This window comes from Chiloscyllium punctatum, chromosome 6 (genome assembly GCF_047496795.1).
Source record: "Chiloscyllium punctatum isolate Juve2018m chromosome 6, sChiPun1.3, whole genome shotgun sequence".
Classification (NCBI taxonomy): domain Eukaryota; kingdom Metazoa; phylum Chordata; class Chondrichthyes; order Orectolobiformes; family Hemiscylliidae; genus Chiloscyllium; species Chiloscyllium punctatum.
The window spans coordinates 59,322,111-59,348,956 of record NC_092744.1 but is presented as its reverse complement, the minus strand read 5'-3'; the positions used below and the strand labels follow the sequence as shown (position 1 = coordinate 59,348,956).

Below are 26,846 nucleotides of genomic sequence, written 5' to 3'. Positions count from 1 at the left end.
TAGTTTTGCTTATCATTTGTCATGATATCAGATTTCATATGTGTGCAGATGGCATACAATTATTGCTGTAGAATTTCTCTTCTTGCACCTCCACTGTGTGTCTTTGCTGTCAGCCTGATTGTCTGACATCCAGTTATGAGTGAAGTGTAATTTTTTTTTTTAAAGCCTTGTCACTTCAAGGATCAAAATCCTTATCTTTGTCTCCAAACAGAACAATATTCCCCCATCATGAGTTCCAGCCTCCTTCCCTGCCAGTGTTTCAATCTGAGCTAGATTGTTCCACGCCCCTTCTCCCTTTTGACCCTGAACAGATGTTTCAATCATATGGCTTTCTGCTTGTCCCTGAGTGTCCACGGGAATGTGTTTATACACATGAAAAGAGCATCTTACAATTAAAGGTCCAAGATAATAAGATTAACTTCATAGCAAAGCTAATTTTAAAGTCTAAACTTAAAGTGAGTTCAAGTTTTGGGAGTGGGCTGGATCTTCTAAGAGCTACCAAATGAATGCAACTGACATTTAAACAATTGGACACTGGTTAAGTTAGAATATAGTATTTCATTTTTTTTCTTTTCCTAACTGATCTGAGATGGCTCTGTTACACAATGCCATTACTGACATGCTCAATATTATTTCATAATGGAGTGTAAAATGGATTTGTAATTGTAATGTAATCACATTTCATTTTTTCTTTTGCAGAATTGGCGGGGAATCACTTGCTGTTGCACAAAACACGTATGCAGTTAGCTGGTTTAAAGGCAAAGAGCTAAACCTTGTATTTGGGCTGCAACTAAGCATGGCCAGACTGGTATGAGTAGTGCATTTGAGATCCTGAGATAAACTTTCAACTTTTGTTTTATCATTGTTCTATTAATCTTATTAAAATCTTCTGAAATAAGCAGCATTCCTATAGATTATACTGTGCAAGTGAAAAAGGCAGAAAGCTCACTTTTCCAAAAGTGTTTCTAGAGTTGGACTGCAGCAATATATTATGTTTACCTACCTTACATTATTGGTGATACAAAAGTGAATTGCTGTGTAAAACAATTAACCAAACTACTTTAATGAAGGGTACAAGTTTAACAAAGGGAGAATTAAATAAGGGCGAGGAGGAAGAATGAGAAAATGGCAATACAGTATCCATTTAATTTTTTTTACTCCTGTTGCGTTGAGAGAAATGATTCTTTAACTGTGCTTCCCACTTGCAGTAGTTTAATCTAATTTTGGTGCATGTCTGCTGCCAACATTCTTGACTTCCTAAAAGTACTTCAGGAGATGTAACCCTACTGTTCTGAAGTAGCAATCATTCACAATAGTGTGGAGGCTAGCAAAATAGGGCAGTGACAAAATAGAACTGCTGCCTTAAAGTGCCAGAGACCCGGGTTTGATTCCACCCTTTGGTGAATATCTGTGTGGAGTTTGTACTTTCTCATGTCAGCGTGAGTTTCCTCTGGGTGTTCTGGTTTTCTCCCACAATCCAAAGATGTGCAGTTTAGGTGGATTGTTCATGGTAAATTGCCCATTGTGTCCAGGGATATGTAGGTTAGGTAGATTAACCATGGGGAAAGGGTTATGCATCTCAAAGCATTTCAACAAAGTAGCCCAGGCCTTAACTTTGATAGTGGTTTTAAGCAGGTCTATATTTGGATATTCCAGGAGTGATGCAGTTGGTCCAACCACTTAGTTTTAAACGTAGCAGAATATATTTACAAGATTACCTAATGAAACACAAACAAAAGAGAACAGATTATAGGGTAGGGTGTGGGGTTGACTGGGATGTTATTTGGAGGGTTGGCATGGACACAGTGGGCCAAGTGGCCTGCTTCCACACTATAATTCTATGAAGAGAATAAGGACTGACACGTACCTGACCACAATGCACTTTGCAGGAAATGGATAGGCATGCTGAAAGAGAAAAGGTTGATGTTTTGAGTCCATTATGGTTCTTCTTTGGAAGTTTTTATTTCAGATTTTTAGCATCTGCACTACTTTGCTTTTATTCCTTCCTCTCTTCAGTGTATTTGGCTGGAGACTTATTCATTACTCTTCTGAATTAGCCTTGGTTTGACATCCTAACTTTTCCCCAGGCTGTACTTGCATTACTTCCTAATGGCTGTTTACATCAGTCAAGACGACTACTTCCTGCATCACAGATACCAAATAGAACAGCTGTTCAAAAGAGCAAATGTAAACCAGTTTATCTGGATCATTTAAAAAAATCTATAATGTACTCTCTCTCAATATTAAATTTGATAATTGCTGTGTGTAGAGTCTGTGTATCCAAATGTGGCTTCCTTATCATGAAATTTGGGTGAAGGGATTAAAGAAAGAAAGAAAAATGCTGAAGTGCAGTTGTTTTCCAGGATTTTGGATTTGAACCAATGTTATTTGCTTGGATTTCATTATTTTTAATGAACAAGTTCAAATAACAAAAATTATTGATCGAGTTGTTATGTATCAGGCCAGACCCCCTCAAAGCATTTCCAATCAGTAGTCCAGACCCTAACTTTGCTAGTTGCTTTAAGCAGGTGTAATGTGGATATTCCAGGATATCCCCATAAAACACCCCTTGGCAGAAAAAAAATCAAACACAGGGTCTTACAGGAGAGATGTCAGAGAGGGGGAGGATCAGCGTGGACTTGCTTCTTTGGGTTCAGCAGTTTCAAAATGACTGCCTACTCAAACCAAACCAAACCAAAGAAAAGCTGAGCTGGGAAAACTGGCCACTCCCCTTTCATTGTACAAGTGTTTTGTTTTAAACTTGAAAACTTTTTGTCTGAGGCAGTATCTGTTAGCTATACTGAAATTGACTCTAAAACCCTTCAAATCTAGGCCTTTTGGAATCGCTGCTTTTACAATCTCTCTGGAAGAAAAGCCAGGGACAGCATAACCTTGTTAAAGGAGCAGGTCATCACACTTTGTAGCGCTGAATTTTATAAACTTCATTAATTCATGGCAGAAATGCAGCTTTTAAGAGAACCGTAATTGGACATGTCATATAAACTGTCTAACTTCCTTTCTAAGAGAGAGAAGGATTTGAGGTAGTTAAGTCTATCTTTGGGGGTAACATTTTGACAACTGTAAATTAAAGGATAAATAAACATGGCAAGCATGTGCTCAAAATATTTTTCATTGAAGTAGATCTGCAAAGTTTAACCTACTCTTTTCTACAGGGTAGCACTGTGAACATGAACATTATGGGGTGGATCTATGGAAGAGCAATGAAGATGGTGGGCTCTGTAGGTCACAGCACGCTTGGCATAAGTCTCATGATAGGTTTGTATTTTTATTTTAGTACTGTTACGAGACTTCATTTTTTTTTTGAGGACTTGAAATTTGAAGGATTGTGAGAATTGTGTTTTTAGATTGTGTGGAAGTACTTGTATTGTGATTTTAAAGGGAACAGTGAAGGGACTTTTGAAAAAAGTTGGGACATTTTAAAAAAAAATACATCTGGGCAATCGCAGTTGCTTGGACTCATTTCTCAAAAATCACCTGTCTGTGTTTTATGACTGTTTTGTTTGACGAGGTCCAGTTGGCTTGTTTTATTTGGTTTTCAGCTGGAGAGAAAGGCTGTCCATCTCATCAGACTCTGTTCTGAAACACTTTCGCTATGTGTCCAGTGTGAAATGTTAGTGTTGTTGTTAAACATGACCAGAAGTTTTTTGGATAGGTTTCTTGGTTAACCATGGCATGCCTGAATATGAGAATGCAGGAAATTGGCATGAGGAAACTGAACTCATACAGGCACAATGGGCTGAATGGCCTCCTGTACTGTAAATCTGAGGTTCTGAGTATCTGACATGTCAGAAGCTGCTGCCCAAACAACATTTTCTGTATTTTCACTTGAATTATTTTGTCAAGTGAGATTTGTGGTACCTGGTCCATCATTGTTCAGAGGGACTATTTTCATGAGGAATTTCATCATTCACCCCATTGGTTATTCAGTCTCCTTGGCATTCTTCTCATGGAACCATGAGACTGGAGAGATCAAGTGCTCACCCTTGCTCGGGCATTCTGGCATTCACAGCATTTCAAGCACAGCAGCATACTGCTTTGGATGCTACAAACTGCACTGAGAATGTTATCACTGAGTACCTCGCCAAGCAAGCAAAGTGTGGAGAAGGGAAGGAAAATCCTTTTTCCAACTGACTGCAGAAAGCAGCCATCAGGTGCAGCCAACCGGAACCTGGATTATGGCCTGTGTCAGTACTGCATCCCATGTTAAAATGATCACCCATTAGTACAGGAAGCATCAGCTAATGTTTTGCACTCTACTAGGATGAATGTACTATCTTCTGTATATCCTCTTGTTTTCAGGAGATTTCAGCTTATTGTAATGAGTCTGCTATTGCACACTCATCTCACCAAAACTCCAAATCACAAGCCTCACCATTGCATGCATTATTTCTGCTTTATGGCTCTCTCTCATCTCATCTTCTGATGCTACTAACCTTCTCTGCCCCCTGCACTTTCTGCTCTAGGAACATCTCATCACCTCTCCTGCTCCTGTGTCACCACTAACTGCTCTTCCTTCCACTTTCCTCATCACAGAAAATATTCTCAGCATCCTAGCTGACTACCTGTAATTGCTGACTGCTTACAGTTGACCAACACTCTAGTGGCTCATTCCCTGGGAGATCAAAGTGCCTGACTGAGCATGGCTGACACCCTGGATTGGGGTTGCATGAACCCTTTGCCTGTGATTCTATCCCTTGACACCACAATGGATCACTCCCCTTATGACTTGACATTAACCTATACTTTAAGCATGTGCAATCTGTTTGCTGCATAACTTGCAGGTGTGGCATTGATGTAGCCTGGTGGCATAAAATGACAAGTCCATTGCCTTCATTGTTCATTGCTCCCAATAGCATGCCAGTGCCTCCTTTACTAAAAGCAATGTCCACACCAGATCAAGGAAGGAAAGTTCTTCCCTAGGTGTGTGGTGTCCTTTTGTGTACCTGAACACCAGACCAACAGCCATCTGAGTGTTTTATACTTCAATACTGTATCCAGCACTGGTAACTAGTAATTATTGACCAATAATACTCCTCCAGAGTGAACCTTGGCAACGCAAAAGCTATTTTCCCTTTAACCTAGTATGTGTGTATACATGTGTTATTTAGAGGGGGCAAGCATTTGTACTTCGTGCAAACTGTTATCTAGTTTTCAGTCATACTGAATAAATTAGTAATATTTTTAAAGAATCTTGGTTGGATCTACTTATTCTGAATCTGATCGAGAAGGCATATAATGAACTGTAATGCAAACTGGGAAAACTATGTCTGTTTTTTTTAGATTTTTGTTGCCTGTGAAGTAATGGTACTTGAAAGAGTGCATGTCCCCCATTTTGATCATAATATAGCCAGCATGGCTACAACTGGAATTTATTTTGCCCACAGTTATTTTGTCTTTGCTACTTTGGCTTGGTTGTACTCAAAAATAATCAATTCCTGGAAGATCTACTTTGTCAAATTACTTTGATTAACAGGCATAGAGGTTTGAATTTATTTGGAGAGCAGAGGGTCAGTGAATGTCAGTAAGTTTGTGCCTAAGCATAGCAGTTTAGAAACTGAATATCATCTTTAGCTTAAAGAAGAATTGCAGATAGGTGATTCCATTGACTTGCAAAATCTTCATTTGTTTTTTATCAGTACATTTTCCTTTTGTAAGATTAGCAAAGGTCAAGAAGGTTATTTTCCTCATCCTGTTTCCTTACATTTGCAATCTTGTTGGACAGCTTAATACTCTTAGTCTGATCGTTACATCTATTTTTAAAATCAGATTTGATAAGGCAACAAATTTGGAGGTTTAGTGGCATTTTGATCTACTCTTAATAGACCATAAGTAGAAAATCTATTAAGGAAATTTTGTGCCTTTTTGCCTTTCAAAAGGTAACTACAGCAAGGTTTGAATTTTAGTACATTACTAACCCTTCAGGTATAGAAAATTCTTCAGATATAGTGAATTGTTTCAAAATAGTGGCATGTTACGTGCCATCTCCTTCATTCACTTGTCTGTCAGCACTCGTTCCAACCCAAAAGGTGTGAATGCAAGCTCTGTTCAGGATCTATGTGAACCCATTCCGGTGGATGGTCAGGAGGTGTTTCACTGCACCTTTTAGAGGATCTGATATTCAAATTAGACAGTCTTTTTAATTTGTCAGCTCAAGTGAGTATTAAATATCCTACACCATTAGTTGTAGAGGACATGCTCTCCAGTACTCGTCAATATATTTTTCAAATGCAATAAACATTTTGAACCTTCATGATAGTATCAGCCATTTTGTGCACGGTAAAGTTCCTTAAATGAGAGAGCGGATTAATCATATTTGATTAGTTAGAAGTTCAATTTAATTCATTTCTCAGACTTTTCAGTTTATTTATGTCTTATATTTGTTCCTGGTTCCTATTGGTGTATGGTTTTATATTCTTAATCAGTGCTTTCAACTTTTCTCCATACAGCTGCGGCTACATGTGTGTTTTCCTTGTTGTGTGCGTTTGCCATTGCTTACTTAGACAAAAGAGCTAAGAGGATTTTAAAGAAAGACCAAGGAAAAACAGGTTGGTTCAAAGGTGTTATTTCTTCCTGTCAGAAAAATAAACTGAAATTGACGTCAGAATGTAGTTAAAAGTAAACAATAGCAATGACAGTGAAATATAATTCATTAGATTAGATTCCCCACGGTATGGAAACAGGCCATTTGGCCCAACAAGTCCATGCTGACCCACTGAAGAGTAACCCACCCAGACACCTTTTCCCTCTGACTAATGCAACTAACAGTATGGGCAATTTAGGACAGCCAGTTCACCTAACCTGCACATCTTTGGACCTTATACTTTACAGCTATCAATGATATTCTAATTTTGATAAAGTAATTGTGTTACTATTGTTGTGTTGACTGTTTAATAAATGAAAAGCTGCTCATTATAAATATTCAGAAAATGCACAGTTGAACTTGATAGTGCCCCCTTATTAACTAGAACGGGGATATCTGAGCATTTACAGTTGTGGGCAACCTGTCTAAACATATTCCCAATGTTTCTTTGACAAATTGATAAAGCAGTATTCAGACAATGCTTTGCACTTTGACCCAACACTTAGTGCTGTGTGAATAAAATATCATTCTTCTGTAGAATACTACTGTTTTTCGAGTGTTGGCATCACATTCAAGAGAATTAGATCCATAATGTAACTTAGCTTTTTGTGGCCTGCAGGAACTGCTCATTAGTAGGTTTTTCCTTTTTTTTTAAATGGAATTTTTACAGGGAAGAAAAATGGTCTTCCAACAAGGTTGGAAGTTTCTTTTGAAGTTGAAGTCTAATCTCAGGTTCTATCTTCCAGTTCCAGTTAGTAGGCGTATGCAATAGAATTTGCAATATCGAAATACTTGACCAACGCTTTTAGCATGTTCTTTTAGCATGCCTTATCCCACAGTGTATGTTTATTTAAATTTTGCGTGAATAAAAGTGCTCAGTTTTTTTTGCATATTGTAATTTGGATTTCCATCTGTACTGTTTTTGTAAAGAGTTTTTAAAAAAAAATTCACTTATGGGTTTGCACAAAGTTTAAAAATTACGTAACACCAGGTTATAGTCCAACAGGCTTATTTGAAAGCACTAGCTTTCGGAGCCCTGCTCCTCCGTCAGGCCCTAAGACACAGAATTTACAGCAAATGTTTACAGTTTGATGTAACTGAAATTATATATTGAAAAAAAACCTGGATTGGTTAAGTCATTCATCTTTTAGAATGAACATGTTGGTTTCAGACTTACATAGGTAAATTGCAGAACTTTTTTAAAACTTACATTCTCAAGTGAACTTTAACAATTAGTATCTTGTCTGCATTTAAGATAATGCACTTGAGGTGTGAGCTGCCCTATGTGAGACTGTCAATGCTATAATGGTCAGACTGATTCTAGTCTTAAACAGATCTACAGAATCTTACATGGATTCATGCAGTTTTTGAGCAAAATAAAATGTAGTTCTGCAAGTACAAATTAATCGCACACACTTATACCTGCATGCGTGCATATGGGTGTGTTTGTGTTGAGGGCTGTTAGGTGTGTGTGTGTGTGAGAGTAAAGGGGTATAAGTCTGGGGGGGGTGAGTGTGGCAAGTTGTGTGAGCGTATGAGGGGGTCTATCGGTGTGTGTGTGTAAGAATGTCTGTGTATAGTGCAATGGGGTCACCTGTAGTGTGACATGAACTCAAAGTCCTGGTTACATTGCCTTCTGAGGCTGGATTCCAAAGCCCCACAACTTAGAGTGAAAAACATGTCATTTCTGCCTTTAAAAAGTCAGTCCCTAATTCTAAAATTAAGCTCGTTCTAGACTTGCCCACAAGGTGAAGCATCCTTTACACTTCTTTTAAAGACCAGTCAGAACCTCCGACTCCAATCATATCATCTCTCACTACTTAAAACTCCAGTGAAAGCGAGCCCAGTCGACAATTTATCCCCATAAGAAAACCCACTTAGTCCAGGTATCAGTTAAGTCCAGTAAACCTTTGCTAAACTGTCTCTAATGCATTTACATTGTCTCTTAATTCACATGTCTACCACATGTGAAACTCTAGCTCCTAACCTGCAAGGCATTTGCCCGTCAGCAGCTACAACTCTGTTTTGAGGTCCTCTTCCTTCTGCCTGCAATGTAATGTCAAGCAACAGGATCCCACCTGCTGGCCACCCAGCCATTCAATTACATTTGCTGAGATTGAATTCAGAAGGGTTGACCAGACTGGGTCCCAGTGTCTATTCAAATATGCCATCCCAGCTGCCTAACTGCACTGAGGTATCTGCTATCCACTGAAATATATGGAACAAACTGGTACTCAGTTAAGATACAACACCACCAAATGATTAATCTTGTAACAATATGAAGATAGGCTTGAAAAATTGCTCTTTCAGCAATCTTGTCAAATAGTCTGTAGCATGATAACTGATTGCACATCACCTTAAAGTTAACAGGACTGTTTTAAAATTGACATGGTAAATTACTTTATAACATCAGATTTTTCAAAAATCTTTCCAGGTGATGTTGTGAAACTAAAAGATGTGAAAGATTTCCCTTTATCCCTCTGGCTGATTTTCATCATCTGTGTTTGTTATTATGTGGCCATTTTCCCATTTATCGGACTTGGGAAGTGAGTATATGGTTATTCTTCACCCTAAACTGTAATCCATGACACTTTGTATTTATAGGCTTTGCAGCAATTGGATTAATTTGGTATTGTTAATTGATGGCATTATGCAGATAAAGTGCACATAACGCAGCCTGTTATATATATATTGATATGTGTGGTAAACCCATTATAAGCCTTAAGCTAAGCTTGAGAACACACTTGAAAGATACAAATGAGCATATGAATTAAGAACAGAGGTCATTCTGCCCCTCAAGTCTGCTCCACCTTTCAGTAAGATCATGACTGATCTGTGTTTTGAATTCCATGTGCTCCCATTAACCTTTGATTCCTTTTCTAACAAGGATCCATATATGTCTTTATTAACAAACATGTAATAACCCTGTTTCCATTGCCTTCTGAAGCTGGATTCCAAAGCCACATAACCCAGAGTGAAAAAAATGTTATCTGTCTTAAAAGATCAGTCCCTAATTTTAAAATGAAGTGTCCAGTTCTAGACTTGCCCACTGGGCGGAAGGGTCTGTTTCCATGCTGTACATCTGACTCAAAAAGGAAGCATCCTTGCACATCTTTTAAAGACCATTCAGGATGTCAGAGTCATAGTGATTTCCAGCATGGAAACAGACCCCTCGGTCCAACTTGTCCATGCCGACCAGATATCCCAACCCAATCTAGTACCACCTGTCAGCACCTGGCCCATATCCCTCCAAACCCTTCCTATTCATATACCCATCCAAATGCCTTTGAAATGTTGCAATTCTACTAGCCTCCACTACATCCTCCGGCAACTCATCCATACACGTACCACTCTCTGCGTGAAAAAGTTGCCCCTTAAATCCCTTTTATATCTTTCCCCTCTACCCTAAATCCATGCCCTCTAGTTCTGGACTCCCCCACCCCAGGAAAAAGACTTTATCTATTTATCCTCTCCATGCCCCTCATAATTTTGTAAACTTCTGTAAGATCACCTCTCAGCCTCTGCTCCAGGGAAAACAGCCCCAGCCTGTTCAGCCTCTCCCCATAGCTCAAATCTGCCAACTCTGGCAATATCCTTGTAAATCTTTTCTGAACCCTTTCAAGTTTCACAACATTCTTCTGATAGGAAGGAGACCAGAATTGCGTGCAATATTCCAACAGTGGCCTAACCAATGTCCAGTACAGCTGCAACATGACCTCCCAACTCCTGAACTCAATACTCTGACAAATGAACAAAAGCATACCAGACGGCGCCTTCACTATCCTATCTACCTGTGACTCCACTTTCAAGGAGCTATGAACCTGCACTCCAAGGTCTTTTTGTTCAGCAACACTACCCAGGCCCTTACCATTAAGTGTATAAGTCCTGCTAAGATTTGCTTTCCCAAAATGCAGCACCTCGCATTTATCTGAATTAAACTCCCATCTGCCACATCTCGGCCCATTAGCCCATCTGATCAAGATCCTGTTGTAATCTGAGATAACCCTCTTCGCTGTCCACTCCACCTTCAATTTTGTCATCTGCAAATTTACTAGCTGTGCCTCTTATGCTCACATCCAAATCATTTATGTAAATGACAAAAAGTAGAGGACCCAGCACTGATCCTTGTGGCACTCCACTGATCACAGGCCTCCAGTCTGAAAAACAACCCTCCACTACCACCCTCTGTCTTCTACCTTTTGAGCCAGTTCTGTATCCAAATGGCTAGGTCTCCCTTTATTCTGAGATCTAACCTTGCTAACCAGTCTCCCATGGGGAATCTTGTCGAATGCAGTACTGAAGTCCATATAGATCACATCTACTGCTCTGCCCTCATCAATCGTCTTTGTTACTTCTTCAACAAACGCAATCAAGTTTGTGAGACATGATTTCCCACACACAAAGCCATATTGACTATCCCTAATCAGTCTTTGCCTTTCCAAATACATGTACATCCTGTCCCTCAGGATTCTCTCCAACAACTTGCCCACCACCGACATCAGGCTCACCGGTCTATAGTTCCCTGGCTTGTCCTTACCACCTTTCTTAAACAGTGGCACCACGTTAGCCAGTCTCCAGTCTTCCAGCGCCTCACCTGTGACTATTGATGATACAAATATCTCAGCAAGAGGCCCAGCTATCACTTCCTTAGCTTCCCACAAAGTTCTAGGGTACACCTGATCAGGTCCTGGGATTTATCCACCTTTAACCATTTCAAGATCTCCAGCACTTCCTCTTCTGTAATAAGGACATTTTGCAAGTTGTCACCAACTATTTTGCTACTCCCTATAACTTCCATATTCTTTTCCACAGTAAATTTCATCCCTCACTGCTTAAAACTCCACTCAACAATTTATCTCTCAAAACCCACTTAGTCTAGGTATCAGCCCAGTGAACCTTTGCTGAATTATCTCTAATGCATTTACATGGTGTCTGAGACCAAGGACCAATACAGTGGCATCATGTCTTATTATACAATACAGTACAATACTAGAGGGTTGTGTAAAGACTTGTAGCTTGGGTGCCAGTTGCAGTTGTTGTGGGCATGTTCGCCAAGCTGGCAAGTTGGTTTGCATACGTTTCGTCCCCTTTCTAGCTGACATTTTTAATGCGGTGGAGCCTCCTGTGAAGCGCTGCTGTACTGACTGATGAATGAAAGAATGCTAGTTTTACGAAGAGACCAAGTGATCATTGCCCAATGTAAACGAAAGCTATCACAACAGTAGTTTTCTGTTGTACAAGCGTAAAGATCGACAGTAAGTGTAAAGATCCCTTCAACTGTGTCTCGTTGTAATGGCCAGGAAGAGAGCCCAAAATTTCAACTGCCAAAGCCAACCCCAACACAAGAAAGATTGATCATTTTAGATAGGAGGGCATCATTGCTGGAACGGAGCACATTGTGGTATGTACACCCAACCACTTGCATGCTTCAGCTCAGATATTTTGAGTGATTACTTTGTGTATTGGTGAGATAGTGAGGGCAACAGGATATCTGAGTCTTGTGAATATTGGAAGTACTGTATATCTCCTGATCCAGCGAGCTTTAAAGATTGTGAAAGCAACAAGACACTGACTAAAAAGGAAATTGAATTAGTCAAAGCAGTGAAAGCCAAATAAAATGGAAAATAAAATTAGATTGCAAGGAGAAAGAAAAGAGGTAAAGGAAAAATAAAAATTGACTTTAATATCTAAGAAATTACCTCTGGAAAAAGTTGTCAAGTTAAAATACCTCACTTTTGAAGCAGAGATTGATTGTTGCTGTATTAACAATGATCACATTATTTAAAAACGAACTTATGCTGTTATTTATTTAGGGAGTTCAATGGGCAACTAAAGTGACTGTTTTAAAGATAGGGGCTCAGATGACATTAAGTTTCAGAATTGACATTGGTGTGGAACTCATTGTGTTTGCATTCACAATTTTATTTAGAATAATAAAGTTGAGGATGTGAAATTGAAATCTGATTCTCTTTGCAATGAGTTGTACCACCAAGTCTGTCTTCAGCATAAAAGGGGTGATACTTAGTTCTGTTATGCACTTGACAGAGCAGAACAGAATTGGATTGTTTGAAAGTCAGGCCAGAAGAGTGCAGCTGCTGAAGTGTAGAAATCTGATTATTGAAGCTGTAAACATGCTTTTAAATTGAAGGATAACCTGAAAAGCAAGAGCCTTCAGCAATGTATATTTAGTCGTTCATTGTAAAGGTTTGATTGCCTTACCCCAATGCAGATTTAGAAATCAGAGGCAAAAAGTGTGTTACTGGACAAGCACAGCCAGTCAGGCAGCATCCAAGGTGCAGGAAAGTCGATGTTTCGAGCATAAGCTCTCCATCAGAAATGAAGAGCCTATGCTCAAAACGTCAACTCTCCTGCTCCTTGGATGCTGCCTGACCGGCTGTGCTTTTCCAGTGACACACTACTTTTTAATTCTTAGCTCCAGCATCTGCAGTCCTCACTTTCTCTCAGATTGAGAAATCAGTTCTGAAATGAGAGAACCATGCAAATCAAGGAAAGGACATGAAAGATCAACCATTACAGTATTAAAAACAGTGATCGCAATTTAATCAGAATGTAAAAAAGTTCTGGATGACTTGATAAAGATATTATTGTATCTATATGCTGGAATGTCAGTGATAGCTAGATCATTGCAGGAGTAGCAAAAATTAGTTAACCTAATTGCAACATATCAAAAGATGCTTTAACTTGACCATAGGTTTTCCAACACTAATTTTAGTAGAAACCAGTGACATGCCTAGCTTTCTTTCAGAATTTGGATGTCCAAGTATTGACTAAATAAATGAGGATACAAAGTTCAGGATTTAAATCAAAAGTACTTTACCGTGACCAAAATCAAAGTATGTGAATCCGAATAACAAAATTCTTATTTTACATGGTCAATTGCATTAAGGATATTAAAAATGCTATGAGCTGTGTTACTTATAATCCAAGCCAACTATTCCACACTTGCTTTGCATGCCCATTTGGCTTAATGCCCCCAAAACTTAATGCAGATGTTTATACTTTTAAAAAAATTGGAAAATGCACCAAATACTGCTTCAAGGATTCATATAAAAGGTGAGGTTCTTTGGCCTTTCATTTAGTTGAGGCAACTTTTTATCTTTATATCTTCTCTAAATCATCCACATTTGTAAACTTCCATTCAAGACCTTAATTGTAACTATCTTTGGTCAAAACTCTACTGGTTCTCCTGTTTCCTCTTCTCCCTGTCCTTCCCCCTGTGTCTACCTACCTCTTTCCCTCTGACCCGGCCTATCTGTCAAGTCTGGTCAGCCCCGCCTGGAGGCCCAGTCGTCCCAATGTATCTTTCTCGTTGTCTCAAGCTTTCAACTGAACTCCGTCTGTGAAGGAAATTTTTCTTCTCTGCAGTCTGTTTGGCCGAACAGGCTGTTTTAACAGAAATGCTCCCAGAAAGCTAAATACCCTATAATTAACCTGCAGATCTTGTATCCTCTATTATTTGTTTCCCAGACAGTATGGTCACATAATTTATTGGAAGCAAACTGCTTTTTTAAAACTTGGAATCATCACTCAATAGTCTTAGTTGTTGAAGAAATTCTCAAATCATGAGCTCCTCAAGATGTACTAAGGGGTGGTAGATTACTGTTGTGAAGTTGGTATGTGTAAAACTGTTAAAAGGGACCACACAATGCTTTCCCCATTTTAAAGATGGTGCTTAAAGTTAAAATGGATATTGAATAGCAGTCTTAAAGTACAGGTGCACAGAGAGAGCCCAATTTGAAATATTTTGTATTGAACAGTGAAGCAGCGTTTTTACTGAGACGACAAGTCTTTCTAAGTTTAGCCAATCAATTTAAACCAAGCACTTAGCTGCCAAAAAACCTATTAAATTTACATCTGATGGTTTTGACAACCTAGGACCAAACCTCCTCTTTCTAATATTAGCAAAAACTATTGAGGCTTACTGCCTAATAGCAAGACTGACAGTTTGGCGTCGCTACTCAATGCCATGCCATTGTGACTTTCATGACCAGTGCATGTTTGTTCTGATTATCTTAACCATATTTCCATACATGAGTAGAAATAGCAATGTGAAGTAATTTTTAACTTTGTCCTTAACAAGACAGTATTTAATATGAATATTTTGTTTGCTGCTGCCACTTGTTCATTAAATGTCAGTTGGTTTAGTTAGGAAAAATTTTAAACTAAGCAAAATGCAATATTTTATTGTAGTTACAAGCTAATGTTTGCTCACAACTGAGGAAATTCATTCCAATCCCATGGAATAGAAAGTGTACACTTGGACCACCTGCTGGTTTTTGTGTTGTTAAAGGTAATGGTTTTAAAAAAAACCTCCTGTTTGTTTTTAAATCCTATTTTAATGTTGGATTATTTTGGCAGTGTCTCTGTTCCAAGCTACTGATAACACTCATTAGAGTGGTATGCAATGTTATCATTGTGTTCTAACTGAACGTGGTTTGCCCAGGGCATTATTCCATATTTGAAGAGTGTTTGACCTAGCTGATATTTGTCAATAATTGTATTGATTTTTAAACTACTTGTAACTTTATTGTTTTTATAAAGGCTTCTCTGGACTGAGCATTTGCTCTGGTCCATAAACTGAACACAGACCTACTGGGGTGGCTCAGTGGTTGGCGCTTCTGCCTCTCAGCCAGAGACCTGGGTTCAATTCCAGCCTCAGACTTTGTGTAGAGTTTGCACATTCTCCCTGTGTGTCTGCATAGGTTTCCTCCCACAGCCCAGAGATGTTAGGTTAAGTGAGTTGACTATGCTAAATTGCCCATAGTGTCCAGGGGTGTGTCAGCTAGGTGGATTAGCCATGGGAAATACAAGGTTACAGGGACAGGGCAGGAAGGATGTGTCTGGGTGGGATGTTATCTGCAAGATTGGTATGGGTTGAATGGCCTGGTACCACACTGTAGTGATTCTATACTGTTATTGACCAAATTTATCAAATTTGTTTGACACATCTTCCCACTTTGTTCCCTTCCTATCACCCATCCCAAAGAAAAAATTGGAACTCTGCATGAAATTGTTTACCATCTGGTATAAAACTTAAAGTTAAATATTACAATTCCTTTGTGTGTCGACAATTTGTCTACTGTTCTTAAGCCAAATGTTTGATCAAGTTGTTCTCTTTACTCATACAGGGTGTTCTTCATAGAAAAATTCAAATTTTCTCTGAAACAAGCCAGTTTAATCAACAGGTAACTAAATCCAGCAGCTGAACCTGATTTACTTGTCTTTAAAAGCTATTCTAAAGATCGTGAAAGCTCATGGTGTGTAAAGAACTTAAATAAAAGTTCTGTTTTTTAAAAAAATCAGAAGTCAATAATTGTAAAAATGTCTTGCTGTTTATTAGAATGGATTTTTCAGCATATTCTTGTCTTAGCAAGGAGTGTTTGCTTTCCCATAAACATTACACACAAATCAAGATTTTCCTTTCAAAAAATGGTTACTTTTACAACTGGAAGCTGGAGGAAGTTTATATTGGAGCTCCTTAGTTGCCCTTACTTTCCCAGATTTGAATTTTGGATCTAGATTTTGGCACACAGAGAATAATTTGAATTTGCAGGTGATATAAAACTTGGCAGTTTTGAAATTCCTCTTTTCAGATAACAAAAAGGTAGGCAAGTTGGTGGAGTGGGTAGATAGGTGAATGAAGAAGGTTAATGTAGAGAGGTTTGAGGTGATCCATTTTGGTAGAAGGAACATAGACAGTATAAAACAATGCTGTTGTAAAGAATGTACAGGAATAGAAGGACCTGGCTGTATCTGTCCATACGTCACTAAAGGTGGCATGATATGTATAGGACGAGCTTCATAAACCATACAATACAAGAACAGGGCGGTAATTGCTGAACCTGTTTGAGATGTTAATTAGACTTCAGATGGAGTATGGTGTACTCAGTTACACAGTTTAGGAAAGATGGGCATGCAATGGAGAGAATGCAGAAAATGTTTGAGAAGGGTTCCAGGAATGAAAAATATAAATTTTGGAAATAGCCCCAACTTCTCAAATCTATCTTCCTTGAAGAGGAGAAAGCAAAGTGAAAATTTTAATGTTTTCAAAATCAAAAGTACACTGGCCAAAGTAGACAGTAAGAAAATATCTCTGCTTATAAAGGATCCAGGGAGAGCAGGGATTTAAAGTGACTTGAAAAATTTCATGTCGCTTGAGAAAAAAGATTTTTCAGGGAGTGGTTTGGTCAGGAATGCACTGTTTATTGGAGGCAGGTTTAATGAAGGCATACAGGAGGGCAATAGATGATTGCTTAAACGGAAATAATGTGCAGGGTTATGGGGAAAGGATAGGGGAATGGCAATATATCACAGTACTAATTCGGGGAGCAGGTGATGCTGTGTTGTCATTTATAACACTTGAGATTTTGGAAATATGCTTTTAAGGAACCTGGAAACCAAGATCCTCTGCATCTGTTTAATTTCTTAATTTTTCTTAAATCCAACCAAAACATCTATGATCCAGCTATCACATTCATGATATTTGAGACTTTCTATACACTTTCTGTTGCTAATTGAATACAAAATTGGCTTTATGGTAGGAGACACATGGTGATGATGGGGGGTTATTTTGTGGACTGGAGGCCTATGATCTTCAGTGTTCCACAGGGATTGGTACTAGGTCCACTTCTTCTGTTTCTCATCTAGATAATTTAAATTATGATGTAGGAGGCATGGTTAGCAGGTTTTTTGCACATGACTAAAATTGCTGGTATAGTGGACAGTGAAGAAGATAGTCTAAGATTACAAAGAGATCTTGGTCAATTTGATCAATTGGCTGAGTAGCAGTCTCTGGATAAATTTGAGGTATTACAATTAATGCTAGGGCCCTGGGGTTCACGTATGTAATTATTTGAAATTTGCATCACAAGTAGACAGTGGTTTAGGGTGTTTAACGTGCTTACTTTCATTGCTCAGACACTTGAGTATTGGAATTAGTGTTTTTGTTGAGGTTGTACAGGACATTTGAGAGGCAGTACTAGGTGCAGTTCTGTCATCCTGCTAAGAAGGATACTATTAAACTGGGCAAGGTTCAGAAAAGATTTACCATGATGTTGCCAGGAATAGAGGGTTTGGGTTATAAAAATACCACTGGAATGTAGGGGGTTGAGAGGTGACCCCTCAAGTATGTAAAATCATGAGGGGGTTGGATAAGGTGAATGGCAACAGTCTTTTCCATAAGGTTCAAAACTATATCATTAAGGCGCAAGTAGAAAGATTTAAAAAGGACATGAGGGGCAGCTTCTTTTACATAGTTCATTTCACACACTACCGTTCTCTACCAGGTGAAGTGATGGATGCAGATAGTTAGATCTTTTTTTAAAAAAAACATTTGGATAAATACATAATAGGAAAGGTTTGGAGTCAAATATAGGTGGGGCTAATTTATTATGGGAACATGGTAAGCATGGACGAGTTGGACTGAAGGATATATTTCCATGCTGTACGACTCTGGCTCTCTGTATCATGTACAGTTTCTTTGCTTGAGATTTACCAGTTCTGGAAACTTTGGATGAAGTAAAATGAATACATTTTGGATTTGTTCTGTGTGGATCACAATGGTTGATGTTTTTGGATCATTGTTAAGGTTATTCTGAAACTTCACCCTTGACAGCATATGAATACTTGATGAAAAAAGCTGCTTTGGTTTATTTTGCCTTTTGAGTAAATGTTTGGCTGCTCTAGTAGGTTTTGTTTCTGTTTGGGAACAACACAGGCAATTATGAGGGAAGCAGATATCCTATTGCTTTGCAAAGGATGCATTCATTTTTGATAATTCTGGCACCCAACACTCTTTTAAGTTGCTACCTTCTGAAACAATTTGTTTAAAGAGTTTTGTCAGCATTTGAATAGATTCATGATGTGTGGTATCTAATGAGGTTATATGCTGCACATCTGGACTGCTTTTCAAGCTGCAGGGATTTGGTAGGATATGTTCAGAACTAACCTTTGGAGATACTTGCAAATCAGAAATACTGTTTGGTTAGAAATGAGGTTTTGCAAGATTCTTGCTTTAAATTTGGGTGAAATGGTGGACTGAAAGGAGTTTTGTGACCTATTCTGAATTCTGTCTACCAACATGTCTGAGTGGCTTGGTTGTTGAATATTCAGGATTCCAGGTTGTTTTATTGGGAATAAAGGGCAAGATATTTACACCTGTAAGAGAATAGTCTGAGCAGCTGTTTTGTATTTACATTTTAATCTCCAAGTCTCAGGGAACTGTTGGGCTTGACAGGATTTGTAAATTGATATACTTTAATCTGTCTAGCTAATTTCAGGACAAAATCAAGTTGAAGGTCTATTGGTTAGATCAATTTGTATTTCTACCTAGACAAGACTCATGCCATTCACATTACAATAGAACTAGTCTTTGAGAAGGGAGAAATCCACGAAAAGCAATTGTAAGATTTGGTTATCGGTTTTCCTAAAAAAAAATCAGAGTCCATCTGTAACATACTGAGAGCATGCAGAGAGAGAGAGAGAGGCACCATGTTTATATGGTTCAACTCAAAACAGGTGGAAGCTTGCATTGATTTCAAATACCCTTCTTTGTGTAAACCTAAAACAACATTGGAGGATTTATCTAGCTTTGGTAAGGGTGGGGGGTGGTGGTGGGGGGAAATCATCAAGGTAATACTCAACATTAAAGACAATTTGGGACTTGAAATTATCTGACTGGAAAAAACAAAAAGCAGGCCCTTGTGCTAAGAATTACTATGGACTGATATGAGGTGAACATATGCAAAAGGCATAAATTGAAGAATAGACATGGAGATTTTTGCTTGCATTAAAATATTAATGTTGCTTGTAGCTTGTTAAGTAACAATATTAAAACTTGAAATCTTGTGCAATTTCTTGAATTGAGAGTTATTTTTCAGTCACCCCAGGAATCATGACAGCTTGGACTGACAAAACATTTGAATGCTAATATGATGAATATTTGTCTCATAGTTGTTTTTCTTTCCAGCATTGTGTATATTATCTCTGCTCCAGCTTCACCAGTATTGGGATTTCTGGTGGATAAAGTAGGAAAGAATGTATTTTGGGTTATGTCTGCTGTGCTAATCACATTGGCTGCACATATGATGTTGGCGTTCACCTTCTGGAACCCTTGGATTGCTATGGTAATAAAACTTTAAATAGATTGAGAAGAAGTGTAATAAACTGCAATCAATTATGACTTCAACTATCATTCAGCAAGAGCTGTTTAATTGACTGTTTAATTCATTTTGCATTAAAATCAAAGTTAGTGAAATGAGTGGTTTATTTCATCACTCTGAACTGGAATCCAATTCAATTTTGAGATGTATTGGTCCAGTTTCTACACAATTCCCTTTTGCATCAAGTTCGATATAAATATTTTTTTTAAAAAGAACTTAGCCTTCCTGCACTTGTCCATGAAGTCTTTTGGAATTGCTTTGATACTTGAAGGCTCTAAAGCTTTGATTAAAATTATAGAATTAGTGTGTTGTGGCAATTGGGAAGCTACTGCTTTCCATGTAAAATTAAGACTTTAAACCTTCAAATTTTTGTTTATCTTTTAACGTAAATTGTATTTTTCTCCATTGATTTATGCTTCACTTGTTTTCTTACATAATGGTAATTTCCTTGCCTTTTTAAAATAGTGGCCTCAAAATGAATAAAGATTTTGTGTTCAAGAGGATATTTTAATATAAACATTTTAAATTTCAGTGTCTGTTGGGAGTATCTTACTCTTTACTTGCCTGTGCATTGTGGCCTATGGTGGCCTTTGTTGTTCCTGAACACCAGCTGGGCACAGCTTATGGCTTGTAAGTAATAGTGCTTCAAAATTACTTGAATGTGATTGCAGATTTTGTATGATTACTGCAAGATGGCACCATACTTTTTGGTTACTGTGGAAGGAAGGAAAATAGTGTAGTGTCCGTGATGTTTGGAAAAATGTTGAGATCTAGTTGGTAATGCACTTTACCTTCAAATGAAGAGTTGTGGCTTCTTCATTGATAAAATGAACCTTTCCTTGTTTTTCCATATAATTGTGGTGCATGGGGAACTGTCAGGTTGGAGCAGGGTATAAAGTGAAATGTGGCTGGCAACAAGTAGCTGAGTCATGACTAATTTTCAGGGAGAAACACCTTCTGCCTGCCAACAACTGCGATTCACTGAATAACTCGAGTTTTGCCAAATGCTATTGGATCTCTGGAAAGGAATGTGCTGACCTAATCTCTGCAGTTTAAAAAACCTCAAGCCTAATGAAGTTCTATTACTTCACCTCAGTTACTCTAAGCTCTGGGCTTCAACCAATAAGTCAAAGATTTGTAAGTGTGCACTGAGTCTGCGACAAATGAAAGTACCGAGAGAAGGAAGATCAGGGAACAAAGTCCTGACAGGCCAAATAATCACCCCAGTAAATCCTATACACAGGAGCCATTGAACTGCCTTCCTAGTCTTTCCCTGTGCCCATAATATCCAATTTTTGTCTGTCTGTATGTGCGTGCAGAAGAAGTTAATTTTAATCATCAGAGTTACGATGATGGTTCATAATTGTTGACCTGTAGCCAGAAATTATTACTTGTAATTTTTGCAAGGTTTGTAGCTCAGGTTGAGGTTTAGGGTGTAGGTTTGCTCGCTGAGCTGTAGGATTGTAATTGTAATATTACTTATCATTCTCGTTGACGACAGAAACCAGGTCCAATTTTGTCAACCTGGGTCTAAAAACACAGGTAAATTAGGGAATTCTGCAAACTTTTACGTAAAAGGCTTTCGTTTTGAGCTTAGGGATACCAGTGCTTGATTTCCAGTGGGTTGGAAAGCATAATAGCTAGACTTAAATGTTAAATCGGGCAGGTGACACAGGGGTTAGCACTGCTGCCTCACCGCGCAAGAGACCCGGGTTTAATTCCTGCCTCAGGCAACTGACTGTGTGGAGTTTGCACATTCTCCCCGTGTCTGTGTTGGTTTCCTCCTGGTGCACCGGTTTCCTCCCACAGTCCAAAGATGTGCAGGTCAGGTGAATTGGCCATGCTAAATTGCCTGTAGTGTTAGGTGAAGGGATAAATGTAGGGGAATGGGTCTCGGTGGGTTGCGCTTGGGCGGGTCGGTGTGGACTTGTTGGGCCAAAGGGCCTGTTTCCACACGAAGTAATCTAATCTAAAACTTTGATTAGGACTTTGCCAGTTTTGTCAACTATTTGGTTAAGCTTGCAAGCAATTGGGCCCTGTGAATTAACGTATTGTTTCTTGTACATGCATGTGCCTACGCTACAGGCCTGACTGGCAAATCTAAATTGGCTGTAATGTAATTCCAGGCACATTCAAGATTATTCAGCAATTGTTGTTCAATAGAATATCACATTTGATATTAGACAGAGCTTTGCACAAATATATTGGGTATGGTCATGAATTACTTTGCATGTCCTTTTCACAACACAGAGGCATGACTCCTGTTTCAACTGGACAAAATGTGTGCCAATATTGGTTCATTTATCAAGGCAGTGTCCTATCCAAGCAAAGACAACTTGCTAGATTTAAAAATTAAACCAAGTTTAGTTGTTAACAGTCATTCAATATTAATGGGTGCATTATCTGTGGCAACCCCTTTAGTAATCATCTGGTCACTTTTGGGACAGGCACATGTGTGCCTGAACTAGTCACTCCACTTATTTTAGTCCTTTTTACCTAGCTTGCACATTACTTCACTAATGAACGCAGACCTTTTTCATGCAAAGCCCTGCCTCCTTCTCCTGTGCAGACTTCTGAGTTTTTCAGCTCAGTGGGCTGGAACCTAATTCTTGCAGTTACCTTCTAATTACTCTTTCTGCTGTCTTGCTTTCATTTCCAAAGCAGCCTTAAATCAGTTGCCAGAAAAAAACCTCATAACCAGGAAAGGCACTTGGCAGAATTATGTCAGTTTCATTTGAATGCTTCAAAAATGCAAACTGGAAGGGGTATCACAATAGTTTGCCTTCAGATTTAAAACTCTGGGATCAGATGTAACTTAATCAGTTTTAAATTCTGTCTCAATGGTCACTCTTCTATGGGGGTTCCTTTATTACACATTTATTGATTAATTTTCTCTTTGCACAACACTAGATTCGAAATAGCACGTTCCTTTGTTAGTTTTCTCTTGAAGGGGATTATATGAGGGAAGACTTAACAGGGAAAATGGGAGATGAACTGGGTATGCCTGAGAAAAATGGATTTGTGCACTGAGTGAGCATGAGATATAGTAGCTGAGGCTCTTCCTTCAAGAATTTATTTAACATTCTCACTGTAGGTCTTGCAAAATGAAAAATGTGGTGTCTTCCTCCAGACCTGCGTGCTTAGGATCTTTGACTTCAGACCAATTTGTGATGACCGAAGTTTGGGACTATCCTCATTATGTATTCTAAAGTAATATTTTGAGACTGGGTGAAAGAAGTAGTAGGCTTTGCAAAGGATGAGCATGAATGACCTTTTCTTAAATCATTCCAGAATTCAATGTGTTGCCTGCTTACTGCACTCTTTAAAAAGTCAATGCTGTAAGATGAGTGTATGCAATATAATTGCCTCATTAGATTTAATCATGTATAACCAAAAAAATTACTAAAACAAATGTGTATATTACTGTCCACAAATTTCCTTTTGTATTTCGTACATTACTGTGACCGCATTTTTAAATGGCTTTAAATTGTCCCTGTTTTGTTGAAAGCATTTCATATATTTACCTAACTGTTCTTGGAGAAAGTGAGGACTGGAGATGAGTCGAGAGTGTGCTGCTGGAAAAGCACAGCAGCTCAGGTAGCATCTGAGGGGCAAGAGAATCGACATTTTGGGCATAAGCCCTTCATCAGGAACGTCAGTTCTCCTGTTCGTCGGATGCTGCCTGACCTGTGCTTTTATCGCACCACACACTCTCTCATTGTTCTCATTGAATGTTTCCATTTTGAGCACTTTCCTGTTTCACGTTTTGAGAAACTGAATATTTAATTTGTTTAATATAGACACGTACTTTTGTTTTACATTGCATCATTTATCTGTTGTAGACTTATGCTGTCTACAATTTTCCCCAGTTTAATGTTTACAAATGTCATTTCAGCATGCAGTCCATACAGAACTTGGGTCTTGCAGTGATTGCAATTGCTGCAGGTTCCATATTGGATTCCAAAGGCTATCTATTTCTTGAAGTGTTTTTCTGTGCTTGTCTTTGTGGTAAGTATTGTAATTTCAGCACTTTAAAAATCATTTTTATATACCAGTTAGATGCCTGGTACTGTTGACTTTTAGTGAAAGATATCTAAAGTTTGCACAGGCCAGTCTAACCAACAGATATCCGGAAAGGTTAAGTTTTGATTGCTTCGAAAGTTTGCATATGGGTTCCCTATTAGTCCTCAATTTTTATAATAGTCAATATGTATGGAATTTAATAATACCTTTGAAAGAGCATTTTTATAAAATGAAAGCTGTTGAAAAGGACCTCTATTACAGTCCTCCAGAGACCAATGGCTTTTTATAAAAAATGGAATTCCAGCTTCTGATTGAAAGGATCATGCAACAAGATTCCATATTTTAAGACTTTTACTGCAATTAACAAACTACTTTGATGAATCACTATTTCAGTCAGCAACTTTGTATTTAAGTTACAGAAACCTTTCCTGTTGACTTTTTTAAAATGACTGAAAATTCCTTTCCATGATTTATATTTAAGATTGTCCATACCATACCAAAGTGACACTCTGCTGATGAGGATTTGCTTCCATTTTCTTCTTTCAAACAGCATGTCTTAATCCCGAGATTAACTTGCACATATTCCAGTATAATTTAAGCCCTCTCAAAGTTGATATCTTCAGTTCAAGCTTCCACACATGGAGAGACACTCATACTTTCACTCTTTCTACCTCCACATCTCTTACTCCCCCCTCGACACCAGTGCTTCTGCCCTTCTCCACACCCAAACCGTGCCCTCCCCCGATGCCCCTTTCCCTTCAGACAATCTTTCTGTCAGGTTCATTAACAATTTAAGAAAGATTGTTTGCTACACCTGCAGAGGGTGCACTCACCACGTCCCTGCATATCACTTCCCCCCACCACCCCCCCCCCGCCCAATCTTCTCTCTGCACCCTGCTTCACCCCTTCCACCCCACCCAACCCCCTCAGACTATTCATTTGTTAAGTTGAGTATTAATTCGGAAAGACTGTTTGCTGCAACTTCAGAGGTTACACTCGCCAGATCTTTCAGTAGCAGTGCTTGTGAAATCATAGGCAGCATGCCACAGAAGATGTCTGCATTAAAGAGTAGGACCATCCATAATGAACTATTTTTATAAAGTGCAGAATTAATAAAATGTTTTTTGAAATGCAATTTTAATTGAATATTTATCCCAAAACACCAGATAAAAATCTGAATTTGCAATTGTGATTTAACATTTCCATTTGCTCATCGCCCCACTTTAATTAGATCTGCAGTCCCACATGTTGACCATCACCTTCACTGGGCACTCTGTTCCCTTTTCGATTTAAAAATGCTTTCTTTTCAGCAAACAAATGGTGCTGCAGGACAAAAATAAATGATTTTTGTTTTTTGCAAAGCAAAAATTACACTGTTTCCTAACGTAGTCTGCAATGTCTCTCCATCTGTTCCCAATCCCTCACTTCCTCTGTCTTGCTGTCTGCCCTGCTATCTATTGGCTTGCCTATTGCTGCATTTGATTGCTCCAGAAGGAAACTTGGGTTAAAAACTGAGAAGGGGAGAGAAGTTACAAGTGAGACTGAGGGTTTGAGGGCATTGGAAGAGAATTGGGTGATGGACATTCAAATGATGCGTTGTAATCTCAGCAGAGAGAGAAGCCAGGCATGCTACTGTAGCCAGAATAGCCATCGACATCCTGTTCCAGTTTGGTGTCAGAATATGTTCAGAATAGCCTTCGACTTGACAATATAGGACAGTGGCTTCCTTTAGACTCCTGCTCCCTCAAATGGCAGTGTGATTACAGAGTCATAGAGATGTACAGCATGGAAACAGACCCTTCGGTCCAACCCGTCCATGCCGACCAAATATCCCAATCCAATCTAGTCCCACCTGCCAGCACCCAGCCCATATCTCTCCAAACCCTTCCTATTCATATACCCATCCAAATGCTTCTTAAATGTTGCAATTGTACCAGCCTCCACCACATCCTCTGGCAGCTCATTCCATACAAGCACCACCCTCTGTGTGAAAACGTTGCCCCTTAGGTCTCTCCTATAGCTTTCCCCTCTCGCCCTAAACCTATGTCCTCTAGTTCTGGACTCCCCCACCCCAGGGAAAAGACTTTGTCTACTTATCCTATTCATGCCCCTCCTAATTTTGTAAACCTCCATAGGGTCACCCCTCAGCCTCCGATGCTCCATGGAAAACAGCCCCAGCCTGTTCAGCCTCTCCCTGTAGCTCAGAACCTCCACCCTGGCAACATCCTTGTAAATCTTTTCTGAACCCTTTCAATTTTGACAACATCTTCCCGATAGGAAGGAGACCAGAATTGCATGCAATATTCCAACAGTGGCCTAACCAATGTCCTGTACAGCCGCAAGATGACCTCCCAACTCCTGTACTCCATACTCTGACCAATAAAGGAAAGCATACCAAACGCCGCCTTCACTATCCTATCTATCTGCAACTCCACTTTCAAGGAGCTAAGAACCTGCACCGCAAGGTCTCTTTGTTTAGCAACACTCCCTAGTCCCACCATTAAGTGTATAAGTCCTGCTAAGATTTGCTTTCCCAAAATGCAGCACCTTGTATTTATCTGAGTTAAACTCACATCTGCCACTTCTCAGCCCATTGGCCCATCTGGTCCATATCCTGTTGTAATCTGAGGTAACCCTCTTCGCTGTCCAGTACACCTCCAATTTTGGTGTCATCTGCAAACTTACTAACTGTACCTCTTATGCTCATATCCAAATCATTTATATAAATGATGAAAAATAGTGGACCCAGCACCGATCCTTGTGGCACTCTACTGGTCACAGGCCTCCAGTCTGAAAAACAACCCTCCACCACTACTGTCTGTCTTCTACCTTTGAGCCAGTTCTGTATCCAAATGGCTAGTTCTCTCTGTATTCTGAGATCTAACCTTCCTGATCAGTCTCCTATGGGAAACCTTGTCGAACGCCTTACTGAAGTCCATATAGATCACATCTACCGCTCTGCCCTCATTAATCCTGTTACTTCTTCAAAAACCTCAATCAAGTTTGTGAGACATGATTTCCCATGCACAAAGCCATGTTGG

The 26,846-nt window shown here is 39.0% G+C and overlaps 1 protein-coding gene across 2 annotated transcripts in view; it reads left to right on the top strand.

Moving 5' to 3' along the window:
- The window catches only part of mfsd1 (major facilitator superfamily domain containing 1), a 55,701-nt gene that overhangs the window by 13,995 nt on the left and 14,860 nt on the right, over positions 1 to 26,846 (top strand). For both annotated transcript variants that reach the window (XM_072572736.1, XM_072572738.1), the window contains exons 6-13: positions 700 to 808; positions 3,174 to 3,276; positions 6,468 to 6,566; positions 9,036 to 9,147; positions 15,751 to 15,807; positions 19,590 to 19,746; positions 20,315 to 20,412; positions 23,678 to 23,790. In XM_072572736.1, coding sequence (XP_072428837.1) covers positions 700 to 808; positions 3,174 to 3,276; positions 6,468 to 6,566; positions 9,036 to 9,147; positions 15,751 to 15,807; positions 19,590 to 19,746; positions 20,315 to 20,412; positions 23,678 to 23,790 — 848 coding nt within the window. The remainder of the gene's footprint in view (positions 1 to 699; positions 809 to 3,173; positions 3,277 to 6,467; positions 6,567 to 9,035; positions 9,148 to 15,750; positions 15,808 to 19,589; positions 19,747 to 20,314; positions 20,413 to 23,677; positions 23,791 to 26,846) is intronic.